The 13,746-nt window shown below is 36.7% G+C and overlaps 1 protein-coding gene across 1 annotated transcript; it reads right to left on the bottom strand.

Annotated features, from left to right (window-relative positions):
* Window positions 1-370: 370 nt before the first annotated feature.
* On the bottom strand, window positions 371-7,691 carry LOC144419850 (charged multivesicular body protein 1b-like). The gene is made up of 6 exons (XM_078109957.1): window positions 7,357-7,691; window positions 5,875-5,996; window positions 5,459-5,581; window positions 2,816-2,884; window positions 2,249-2,400; window positions 371-1,688 (listed from the first exon to the last, which is right to left on the bottom strand). The coding sequence occupies exons 1-6, from the start codon at window positions 7,373-7,375 to the stop codon at window positions 1,574-1,576; spliced, it is 600 nt and encodes a 199-aa protein (XP_077966083.1). The 5' UTR covers window positions 7,376-7,691; the 3' UTR covers window positions 371-1,573.
* Between the last annotated feature and the right edge of the window lie 6,055 nt (window positions 7,692-13,746).

Genomic DNA, 13,746 nt, shown 5'->3' with positions numbered 1-13,746 from the left:
GAAAGGTAGTATCATAAAATGAGGACAATCCCTTGTACATCCAGTTTTGTGTATTTCATCCTTTCAGCCTGTTACTTCACCCAACCCCTGGCTAGCACAATCCAACTGTACAAGTGGTCATATTACATGTAACTTTTTTAGTATTATTTACCGAAAGGGCGCATGCCAGATGCCACACATTTGTTTTCATGCCATGCATTCGGTCTTCAACATTATGGTCATATCATCTATACTCTCACGTCTCACCATTACGAATAAACACACAGATGTCTAGATTGAAGATGTTTAGTTGGAGGTTCTTGTCAGAATAGGATATCTCAATGTTCATTCTGCCGTTGCACAAAATTATTATGCACTGACCTGCCGTGACTTCGTGGTAAAATTATATTATTGACATATATGGCATAAAACTAAAGGTAAAAGATCAACAGTTTTTGAGTGACATACAGTTTACTTCAAAAGATGGATAAACATATTTGTGCAGAAGTTCAGAAAGGTAAACAAAATTAATAACCCAAATTTTCATAATAAGGATATAGGAATAATTACAAATGCATGCCAATCTTGAAACCATACCAATCAAATTTCTCTATAAGGTGGTCGAAAAATCCGTCTTCTACACAACACTGGATTTCTGTGATGTGGGATTTAATAAGGGTCGCAGAACAAAACTGTATGCTAGTTATGCAATCAATCGAAAATATAAAGAAACAACATAAAAAAGAGAGATACAAAGTTGCCTTTGTACTGCAATGATGAAAAACATTTCATCTCAGCTGAAGAATTGTCAAATTATGATTAAGAAATATTGTCTCACGATATATCAGCCTGCGTACAGTTACTATGATGCAATGCATACTTGTATATATATATATATATATAGGGTGTCCACAAAGTCTTGAAATTGAAAAAGGAATTTATCGATACCATACATTATTTCGGCCCTCACAGATGTATTAAATGAATTAAGTAAAAATACTTAAAGCAATTACTGATTGAAAAACAATGACCTGGTTATTAAGAATACAACATAAGATATACTGAGAACTGACTTCATAACAAAATTGAAATTGTGAACTGAAGGGACTTTATGGACACCCTGTATTTAAATCTTTAGTGCCATTGAATAGGGTATTCCAATAATGAATTATGGAAAATAATCCAAATGTTACACGTACACAAGGGGCTATGTCAACTGCTTTGTATGATGGCGATCTACACTAAATAATGACTTAATAAAGCATAAAGGGTCGAATCTAAGCAATAATTTTTAGCTTCATATACAGACAATGATGCTTTCCACATTCTGAGATATTGAAATCCTTGGGATCAATTCTTTATTCACGGTGTTTTCAACTTCGCAGCAGCTGCTTAAAATGGACTTCTTCCCAGTTGTTTCTTGTAATCATCATAAATTCCTGCGATGTGGAATTCCCTACCATTGAGCAGTTTCCCTCGACTTGAACAGCCTTGGATTAATCGATGAAGTGCGGGCGACCTTACTTAGAAACTTTATAAAATATAGCCTGGTTTATATTCTGATAATAATGCAAAATAAAGTGGAAAAAGTATTTCATGTTTCACGTAATCGAGCGAGACGTTGTGAAAGTTCATCCTGTTCATTAGCAGCAACTGACGTAGCTAAAGATGATGAATGTGCCCCAGGCAGTTCCATGTTCAACTCCAATCTGAAAAAAAATCCAGTTGTCATCTTATATCAATATCAGTACTCCCGTAGTATGTGTACCAGGTTATGGTTAGGCCATAATTTTATTCCGATTTTCCTTATTTTAGTTCTGGAACTGTCTATGTTAGCCAAGTGAATATACCCCCTGCCCATAGGTTTCAGTCCCTTTACACAAGTATCAAATTTATGACTACCCATCAAAAATAAACTCTCAGTTGCTTTGGATATTCAAAAAACATTTAGGTTCAGTAAAAACTATTAAACAGTCTATCACAATTGTTCTAAGATCTTTAAATGCAAATTTCTCTGTTGTCTTGTTCAACAAACAAAATATAACCTAATCGTAATTCGAAACAATTGTTGCACTGCAGCAAACACAATCGCATTTATTCCAACTTGGCTAAAAATTTGATTTAGAATTAGTTTTGTTTATATGACTACAGCCTCTTTCATACAATTCAAACTAATCTTTCTCTTTCACATTCTTGTTAGTTATTTTCTTTTAGTGACATTCTCATGGCAGAGACCTATGAAAGGGGAAAATTATAAAAGGGAACATACCCTGCTTCATCTGCAGCTTCTTGCATAAGTGAATTAACGTCATTTTCTGGTACAAACTGTGTTGTTGTGCTGGTCATCGCACTTTCCATGTATTGTGATTGAACATCTAGGTTTTCGAACTGCTTTTCAAATCTATCCATCAAGTCCGATATCTAAATGGGGGAAAAGGAAGTTAATTGGCATGTGCTGATCTTGGAGCAACAGAAATAATATATATATGGTAATAAAGAAAATTACTGTGCTATGCTGATGACTAGGGTTATTGATGTAGAACCATAACACCATTTCTGCTTAGTTAGAAGGTACCATTTTTTGAAGACCATTGAAAAATCCAATTATTTCTGCTTTGATACTATACCAAACATGTAGTTTACAATAGAACAAATAATTTAGCATTGCATTAAAGAAACACAGCGAGATTGACCTAGGCCTCTGAGTTTCTGGAGATCTGAAGTAACCCTCAGTTTATACAATTTCAAATTGATCTAATTTCAGAACTTGAACTTTGTCTCGTGTTCATTTTTCTCTGATTTATAAACTAAAAGTGAATTGTGTGATAAAATATACCTTCTCCAAATTCATTGTTTTCATTGCTCCTTCCATCGACTTTACAACACCAGCCATATTTTTTGTAACCTGAATTTGGAAATCAACAAATTGGATCATTTTAATTTGAATGCAAGACAATCTTGTGGCATTGTGAACTTCCAGAGTAAAACTGTCAGGTCGATCAGTTGAGTGCATCAGTTTATAGCAGGGTGTACAACAGACGGCCAACAACCCTGCCTGCCAAGCCATTTAGTGTGGCCCTTGTCACCTAGGGATGGGCAATATAGAATACCGAATCCGGAGGATTCGAATCCCAAAGTATTCGAATCCAACAGGATTCGGTTTCCGCCTCTCCGGCGCCAAGCGTCAATTTTTGTATTTCGGGTTTCTAATTTATCAATTATAGACGAGCGTTTTTCTCGCGTGGAAATCTCTCTCGTTTAATTAAACTTGCGTCTGCTCGCAAAGAACCCGTAAATCGGTAAACATCAAACACTCTCATTTCAATCGGCATATTCAGGACAAGAAGTCGGTAATATAACCTCACGGCGAGGACTCGTTATTGCACCATTTTTGCGTTTTCCTCTTTGCTATCTAGCTAGCGTTATTTGTGCCGACTTACCGGTGATATTCCGATAATCTGAATGCAACAATCTTTAATTGTTTACAGACGTGCCTTGCCTCATTTCAAATTAAATGATTTTTCGCGACCTACGAGTTTTCCCAAAAAAATGATGCACGTAAACCAAAAGCCAGGCGTTAAATGTTATAACATTACTCGCCATTAACTTAGATCAAATATAATTTACGAATAATTTTATTATACCATTTTCCGAAATACAAAGTTATATCGCAAAACGCGAACAACTGTCACATTTAAATTTCACTCCCAAAAGATTACATATTTTTCGGTCCGTCTCTATCGTTCAAGATAGACGCACGTTTGATCGTGTGTCTGTAGTATTTTAGTCGTCGATAAATTTTGAAAAAAGTTGCCGCATCTGGCGAAGATAGTGACGTATTGAATTTGAGTAGGGCTAAGTCTGGGTAGATAATGATTAATGATAACATTTCTATCGTTCAAGATAGACGCACGTTTGATCGAGTGTCTGTAGTATTTTGGTCGCCGATAAATTTTGAAAAAAGTTGCCGCATCTGGCGAAGATAGTGACGTATTGAATTTGAGTAGGGCTAAGTCTGGGTAGATAATGATAACATTTCTATCGTTCAAGATAGACGCACGTTTGATCGAAAGTCTGTAGTATTTTAGTCGCCGATGAATTTTGAAAAAAGTTGCCGCATCTGGCTAAGATAGTGACGTATTGAATTTGAGTAGGGCCAAGTCTGGGTGAGTTCTGGAATGAGTTCGTCTTCAGATGTTATTACCTAATAACTAAGTACGAAATCGCGTTTACGGGAACTTGGTTTTACGTGTCTTGCTCTCACAGAATAAAAGGTTGATTTTAATTGATAGTGGTTAAATTTAATATTTTACAACGGCGCATAGGTTGCAGTGGCCACACGCTGGTTCAGCATCTAATTAATTCTCAGCGGGTATGTTTTAGTATACTCGGCAGACTTACATTAATAATGATTTACCGCCGTTTCATGTCTATTTTGTATTTAACCGCTTACTATTAAAGTGTGTAAAGCGTGTCTTAATTTAGCATATCAGTATTTAGGGATTACATACATTTGGAACAATTGAAGGCAAAAAATATTGTAAAATTCCTAAATTTTATTGTCCTGGGAACTGCCTGTTTGGTATCAAATGAAATCCAATGTTCAGGACATTTCCAAATAGATAACACATTTATAGTAAGTAGTACATTTGCAATTTTTTACCATCTAAATCCAGCAATGTGGAAATACCCACTATTTGAATAAGTATGAAAATAGAATAGGATTCGGTATTCTGGATTCGATTTAACTATTCTAGAATAGTAAATTATTCTACATTGCCCATCCCTATTGTCACCACTCAGATTGTTCCTTATCAAACATAAAATCCTAATCCGACGGTCAGGGTTGCCACTTCTGTATACATTTTTTTTCGAATCGAATATATCGAATCAAAAATTTTCGAATCTGATTCCTTTAATTAAGCTTTTTTTATATTTATTTTTTATTGCATGCGTATGTTTGCCCAAAGTCACAAAAAAGCTCAAATCTAGAAGAAAAAAAACTTGAAAATGGAATATGCTAGATAGCAAGGATGGCAAGGTTTTTTCAGTCACATTTACTTCCATCATGATAAAAAATATGTACCGGTAGGTCATTATATTACCAATATCTGCATTGATAAAAAAACTTGCTGTTGCAACCATCTTGGTTCAAATACTATGGTAGTACCCTCATAACAGTGTGAAACAATTAACTCTATTATGCCAAGCATGTGCAGTATTGTAATCAGTAGTTAAAAATGATTTTACTTTATAGCCACTGGATATGCCTGTGTGGCTTGCATATTTTGCTACTCCACTCCATATTGAAAAAAAAAACTATCTTCGATGGATACACTACAATTTGCATGTCATTAAATTGAGAGACTATAAAAAGGACCCCAAGCCTGGGATACTAAACTGTAAATAATCAAATCATTCAAGTATGAATATATAAGTTTTTACAAGTTTTGCATGAAATAATAACGAAGTTTCTTACATTTTTCATGGAAACAGCAGTCTGAACTCTGGAACACACAGCATCAACTCGGGCGCTCATACGAAGAAAATTCAATGCTTGGTTCTTTTGTCTGATAGCATTTTCCGCATGAATTCTAGCACCCTAAAACGCAACACTCATTTTCAGTGAGATTAAAGAAAAATGGGAATGTTACAGAGATGAAAGAATGTTGACACACACACAAATATAGGGATAAACACTTATAATTCATTCATACCACCTGCCAATTTCATCAAAGATGACAGAAAAAATAAAGCATTCTAGATGGAAAAGTATTCTATTTCATAGTAGCTCTATTAATCTTATTTTCATTCTGTTATAACCATTCACGCCTGGGTTAATGATAAGAATGATTTATTTCATACCAATGAATTCAAGAAATAACATGATAATACCTCCATATTATTTTTCTGAATTGCTTTTTTCAATTTCACTTTTTCTGCTTTTTCTTCCTTTTCACATCTGTGTGATTCTCTTACAAGTTGCTTAGTTGCAAACTTGAGGTTGAAAAGACAATCTAAACAGATTTTTATGAAGACTGAGAAATTGACAACCATTTTTGGTCTTAGTTGCGAAAGTATGTAACAAGGAACCTTTTTTATAAAATGGTTCAAAAATTATATGTGAGCCCCCTTCGGTTCTTACTCGATACAATTCGAATCGATACAATAAACAGAAAGATTTGCCTCAAATCAAGGGTGGTTTACCCAGCTTGCAAGCAAATTTGTTCGGATCACTATAAACTAGAAACGATAGCCTCAAATTTTTCACATTTTACTCAAATTTTAACTACAAGATGCACTTCAATACAAATTTTGTCAAGCAGAAAAGAAGGTGGAAAGCGTTGGATTGAGTGAAGCTTCATTTTTAAAATATTTATCAGGGTACCGTAAAAGCGCCAACTTCGGACAAAAAATTTAAACGGCCAATTTAAATATTGCCAATTTTAATTTTTATAGGTAGAGCTGTTATATATACATCTATTCTCAACTTTTTTAATGTTGTATAATTACTTTTTTCTCGAAAACACGGAAATATTGCTGAAAAATGACTGCCCGCTATTCAACGGCACAGATTAAGTTTGATGAAGAACTAATTATTTATAAAGATAACAGCGTAACATCAACAAAGCTATCTGTCGAGAATATTAATATTTCAAAGACTTACAAGCCTGTTAAAATGTTTCATTGTAGATAGATCGAAACTGTTTGCATTAGATTAATTTGCGTATGTTAATTCTTGATTAGAATGGCCAACGTGTTATTATACTGATATGACGTAACTAAAATATCAAATAAATGCAACAAGGTAAACATAGGACGATGGAAATTTCAAATAATGCATTTTCTCAGTTACGCAGTGAGGAAAATGAATGTCCGGAGTTAGGGCAGTGAAGGATAATGGTCAGATGACAAGAAAAAAACGATTATTTCAATAGTAAAAATATTCCGATGGGCACGAAATTTGCAGGGAATGTAACTTACCACATCAATGTTTTACCGAGCAATTTTGGCACAATTTGGAAATAAATGGTTGAGTTATTGATGAAAATATGGTAATTTTGTCCAAAGTTAGGCGCTTTTGCGGTATTCAGTTATTTGAGTTGATGACCGCAGATGATCGCGAAGTCTGAAAGTGGGTAAACTACCTTATTTCTGTATTTGAAAGTCAATTGAAGTGATTTTCTTAAGTACCGGTGCAGAAGTTAGTGAATAAAGGTAAGAGAAAACCATATCTATGACGATTAATAACACTGTTCTGCTATCACTTTAAACATTTACACCTTTCTTACAACTGAAAAATATCAATACAGAACAGCAGAATGAAAACAATAAAACAACAGAATCTGAATATTCATAAATTGTAATATAACATACCTTGAAGTTTGTCAGGCATTTTTTTATTTTATTAACAGGTCACCTAGGCTATATACCAGTACTAGTAGTACTACAACAACTGAATAACAAGGTAACGTCACAGGTAGCTTAGTTAGAATATATTTTCTCAAGATCGTCACAGCTCCAAGTTCAAGTGATACAAATTCCAATACGATATGGTGCCAGTACAGTTTAACACGAAACGAACGACACTTTGTAATAACTACTGCATTTACTGATGAAACGGGGAAGATATAATCCTAGCTATAAAACATTAATCCCTTTCTACTGTAGAGAAATCACATGACCAGACGTGAAGCAAAATCAAGTGACGTACTATCATAAGACAATGAATATATTCCCGACCTTTGACACACCACAGGGGTGGTGATTCCTCCAAAAATTACTATGACATCATATAGGGTGACACAAAAAACGGAAGTCACTTCATTTGAAACATATTATATGTTTTCGTTTTTTGGGGCTACCCTGTATTTATCCAAGGAGAGCAGCACGTACGGTGCAATTCAACTTGGGGGGGAGAGGGGGTATAAAAAACTACATAATAACAAGAGTAGTTTTGCTCGCTAGGTGGAATGCCGCATCGTGCTCAGCATACGCATTAAAATACGTTACGCTCGCCACTTCAGAGTTCGTATCCTGCTGGGATAGTTATGTGCAAGTGGATTGCTGGACTACTGTACTCGTTGTCGCCATTTGCCCCGTGCCCCCCCCCCCCCCCTTTCCAATGCTGTTATCAGTTATGAATCAAAAATTAATTATAATCCAGCATTTCGCCACACATTATATTTCCACAGATTACCGCGTTATTTTAAAGTTGTAATGCTTTTGTTTTTCGTAAGTACGAAACTAGGAATTGCAAATTAATTATACAGTAATCAGGCAGTTACCACACATTTTAGATCCACAGATTGTGGCCATATCTTAGAGTAGTAATGCATTAATTCAGTGGAGGCGCGTCAATAGGGCCAACCGGGGCAATGCCCCGGTTGTTTTTTCGGTATAATGAAAAATATTCGAAAAATTCCTCAATATCGGTTGCACAGACTGTCTATACTAGCCATATTCTCCCGACATGGTTCGCTCGCAAAGCCTTCGCCGAACGTCGACGGGGCGACGCCGATTTTGCCCCAGTTGCTCATTGTATATCGTATTCTCTCTTTTATCTTCCACTCGCCGCGTTTGTCTCGTTTGTTTTCTGTTTCTTTTACTAAATCATCGGGACTAGCCCCGAAATTATGACGACACAATGCCGACGTTTCTTACAACAACGTGTTGACATATTCACGCATTCCTCCTCGATCGTTGGTTGCTTGAATAGTTGATAGTTTCCTCGCCTTCGTTTTTGTCGCTTGTTTCGCTATTTGAATCAGTTAGAGACCTTTAGTCCATTTGCTTTCGATTTTCCGCATTCCTTTTGAGCTCCTCACTTCTTTCCGGCTTCGCATTTCTTAGCCTTAGACCTCATAATGAATAAGGTTGATGCACTACTTCGCACTCCGTTTTCGCAGCTGCCGCTGGAACAAAAATTAGAGGTACAACGTATTGGGCCTTATCAACCAAAAAATTGTTCACTGGAACAATCCCACGACGGAGGAAAGCGTCGGCGTACATTCTGCGCAGAAACTTGGTATGAAAAACACGAATGGTTGTGTTACAGCGAGGACAAAAATGCACTTTTTTGTTTATATTGCCTACTTTTTGCTACCGCCCGTGACTCACGTTGGTGTAAATTTGGTTTTAGAGATCTTAAACATCTTTCCGATCGTGTCAGGGATCATCAATCTTCTATGGAGCATCTGGACAATGCAGTAAATACCGAACATTCGGAAATGTTGATATTGCAGGCTTGCAGCACAGTTGGATGAAGGACGCGCGGTTTCTATTCGTCGGCACAACCAAAACGTCGAGAAAAACCGCCTGTTCTCGGTCGATTGATAGATGTTTTGAAGTTCATTGGTTGTCACGAGCTGTCCCTCCGTGGGCACGATGAACGGGCTGTCTCTTCTAATAGAGGGGTATTTTTGGATATGGTGGAATACACCCCATCCCTAGATACAGTATTGAGAGATCATCTTGATGCCGCAACTGTTTCGAAAGGGACATCTAAGGATATCCAAAATGACTTGCTCGACTCAATGTATAAAATTTATTTACAACATTTGGCTCTGGAAATTGAGAATTGCCAGTTCCTTTCGATTCAGTCTGACGAGACAACTGACATCACGTGCGTTTCCCAACTGGCTGTGATTTTTCGGTTTGTGAAAGATGGTAAACCTACCGAGAGATTTCACAGCTTTGTACCAATCGTTGATCGCACGGCTTGGGACATATCGGCTGTACTGAAAGAAGTGTTACAGCCTTACAACGCGAAGTCAAAATTGATAGCTCAAACTTATGACGGCGCGGCAGTCATGAGTGGGTCGAAACATGGTGTTCTAGTTTATATAAAAGAAGATTTTCCTCATGCGCATTTTTACATTGTTATGCACACCAATTTAATCTCGTTATTAAAAATATGTGTCTTGATACCCCTCTCGTCCGTTTATTTTTTGCAAATGTTTCGGGGTTTTCTTCATTTTTTTCCGTTTCGCCGAAGCGCTCTGACTTCCTTCGCCAGATATGTAGCCGCCGTCTCCCAGCTTGTGCACCAACACGTTGGAACTTCCAATCACGCGTGGTGCAGGGCGTGTCCGAAATTAGGTCTGAGCTCATTGAGTGTTTCAATGGCATTCAGAGCTCTCCGGTTTGGGACGAACGCTTTGTGAGGGAGGCGGCAGGTCTAAAGCTTCTGCTAGAAGATGGTGAGTTTTCATTTTTTCTCCACAATATTCTATCACGTGGATGTATTACACGGCGCATTGCAGTCAAGGCTAATGGATGGAGCGTCTGTGCAGTCGTGTATTTCAGACTTCTGCGATGCTGTATCTCGTATCCGGGAAACAATAAAATACGACGACACATGGAGTGCTTCTTTACGCCGCGGGCAAACAACGCAGCGTTTGATTTTGTCTGCAAAAGAATGCTGTGACATTCTGTTGAATCAAATAGGCGATCGTCTGCGCATTGAACACCTCACCGCGTTCTCTTTGATGAACACCAAAAATTTTTCAAAATTTGCACGTCAATTTCCCGTCCATTTGTTGGCTACTGTCTCCAAATTTTACCCCATGATAAACGTGGGTAAATTGGAAAATGAATTGCGATGTATATATACCAATCAAACTTTTTTGAACATCACATCCACTTGCGCGCTCTATGGGTTCCTCATAGATGACACTCTAGTAATTACCTTTGCGGCGTCTGCAGAATTTCTGGACATCATTTTGACGACGCCTATTTCTTCCGCCGACGCAGAGAGAACATTCAGCACGCTGAAGCGTATTAAAACGTATCTCCGAAACACAATGAAGCAAGATAAATTAAATTCCTTGGCTGTTTTATCCATTCACAGAGACGTTATTTCTGGGATGCATGACTTTATTCAGCGCGTTATTTAGCATTTTGCTTCCAAGAAACCGCGGCGTGTTGCATATATGTTCAAGCAGTAGAAGTCTAGCAGCATATATATCTATGAGTGAGCGACGCATGTCCTTATCTTTGCATTAGCTTTCCTTTCTTCATAGTAACGTTTTAAACCTTATTTTAGGTTTTGTCTGCTTTCCCGAAGTTTCTGTTAATATGTCATTGTATTTATCTGGGTAAATATTGCCTTTCCTTTTGAAAGAGGTTTCAAAATAAACTATGTCTATATTTATTAATCCCTTGACTTGGACCGGTTTTAAAGACACTTTCTTATCGTTAAAAATTGTCGCTTTTGCCGATTGGTTGTTACCGATGGAATGGTTTTTATACTCATAAAATGATGGGAGAACTTACAGCGCTCATCCTGTCCCCGTACACTCTAAAAAATATTGACTCAAATTTGACTCAACGAGCCTCCTACTCTTTCAAAGAGTCAAGAAATATTTGACTCTTTACTTGAGTCACGCACATGACTCTTCTTTGAGTCAAATTTATCCCTTGATTGAGTCGTCAAAAGAGTCACGCACAATGACTATTTTTCGAGTCAAATTTCCGCTTCAATAGAGTCGTCAAGAGTCATGTGCGATGACTCTTTTTTGAGTCAAATTTATCCATTGATAGAGTCGTCAAGATCATTTGCGATGGCTCTTTTTTGAGTCAAGTTTACAACTCGATAGAGTCACCAAAAAGTGAGTTATTGGTTTCCTCTCCAATTCCCCCAGCCCCATTTCAACTTTCTTAAGTTACCCATGCATTTACCAAAAAAGCAGAAATTAAATATACCAAATTTTTCTTGGAAAAGAACTTCAAAAACACTCAAGCGTGAGCGCATCTGCATTTTCGGTGATCGCTAATTGTGTTGCTATATAAGGGTATAAACAGCAACACAATAAACAATCACCGAAGATGCAGACTAAACCACAATCACCAATGGACAAAAGAAAATGAAATAAATTTCACAGAAAGAAATCATAATGAAAATTATGACCCCAGTGTTTGCTCACATCGACGACTCAAAACTGCAGTGGCCTATGTCAAATTTTGGCGATATGAGACAATCGCTTTAGAAAGTTCCGAAAAAAAATCTCATTTTGAGATGAACATCGGGCTATAAAATCTGCATTTTTGAACGCTAAAAAGAGACAATGCATAATTCGTGTATACATATCGATTTTTTATAAAGTGTATAAACTAACAAGTCGTACTCTGACATGATGGTTTAACATAGGGCCAAATCAGTATAAAAACAAAATAAACAAAGTGGACACACAAAAATTACAAAGGGTGGCATCAGCACATTTTCATTTTGAGCCGTCTATGTAGGATCATTTTTTTTTTTTTTACACAAAGTCCAATGCAGCCAACAATGAGGCCACTGAAGGTTTGGGATCCATGCCGAAAAGAATAGCTTCAAAAAAATTTAGGAAAGTTGCCAGTTTTTCATAGTACTCAATTCCAAAAATCCAAAACGAAGCGAACAGTCTATAAAAAGCCAGCAATGATGAATTTCCAACTGGCACCACTTTCTTGTCAAGAATTAAGAAGAATTCCTCAGGATGAGATTTCGGACCAATGACCAATAAAAATGGCTGTCTCAATGATGGAGGCTTGGTTTCAGCATAATATCCAACGTTGCAGCCGGCCTGAATAAAAAAGAATGAATAAGTTTCCAAACGATGTCATCACTTTGAAAATTCATTCAGAAACATGTCACGTTGCATCTGCTATGGTATTTTGCAAACAAGTTAGGAAACAGAGTACGCACCCCTTGAAACTTAAATAATGCCCACTGCTCTTGTCCTTTCCTCCCCTTTGTGTTGAGAGGTGGCAAAATCTTCGATAGAACTAGAAGACTCAATTTCGGATGTTACTAAAATCTTCTCTTTGAGAAATGACACCACTTCATTCACAAAAAAATTTTGAGAAAATTCCATTGCAAGAAACTACTTTGATTACTGTTATATCTAAGTTATGCTTAACTGCAATAAAAGAACAAAACAAGACAAAAGCATACACAATATCATAATTGCTTGAGAACAATGTACATCAAATTCCCAGTATAATTAAAAGGATACTTTAGATTATATGGAATGCATGATGCCAAATCTCTATGCCTTAAAACATCGAGCCTTTCGGTGCAAGAAAGAGCATAAGAATGCAGCTTCAAATCAAACCAATGGGTTTTACACATGTTCAGAACAAAAAAAGGTTCTTTATTTGCCAAAAAAATATTCAATATCTTGGCAAATATAGGCAGGGGCTCATCTTTCACCTCATCTGCGACTTTAACACAAACATAAAAATTTGGCCTGTACGAGATATTATCAATTATTACTTTTTGAGTGAGAAAAACAGACGTGAAATGAAACTCCTGAAGCAAACTTTTAAATGACAGATTATTCACACTTTCGAAGGATCCATTGCCAGTTTTTAATTCCTGGTCATAATCTGAAGAACTATAAAAGTTGAAGCACTGATCCACCTGATTTTTGAATGCTAAAGATTTGCAAATATTCTTAAAATTACATATAACATGTGCATGTTTTTTAAACACATTATGCCTTGCTTCATAACGCATACAGGACATGTTGCTCATTGGCCCGAACATAAGAATACATCTCGGATAATGTACCAAATGATGGTGCTTGTTAATTAGTTTTACATCAGGAAACAGTTCCTTGAAGAGAGTATGGTGAGAATAAATCAAACTTTGCAACTGATTCAATTGACCAAAAGATACAGATGATGTAAAAACCAAATCCATGATTTGCAGGAGAAGCAATATCAACTCCAGGTGCAAACTATTTTCGCCCAAAACATCGGCAAATATCAAAGGAAAATGAC

Source organism: Styela clava, chromosome 1 (genome assembly GCF_964204865.1).
Source record: "Styela clava chromosome 1, kaStyClav1.hap1.2, whole genome shotgun sequence".
Taxonomy (NCBI): domain Eukaryota; kingdom Metazoa; phylum Chordata; class Ascidiacea; order Stolidobranchia; family Styelidae; genus Styela; species Styela clava.
Note: the sequence above shows the minus strand (reverse complement) of the source record. Positions and strands in the feature narration are given on the sequence as shown.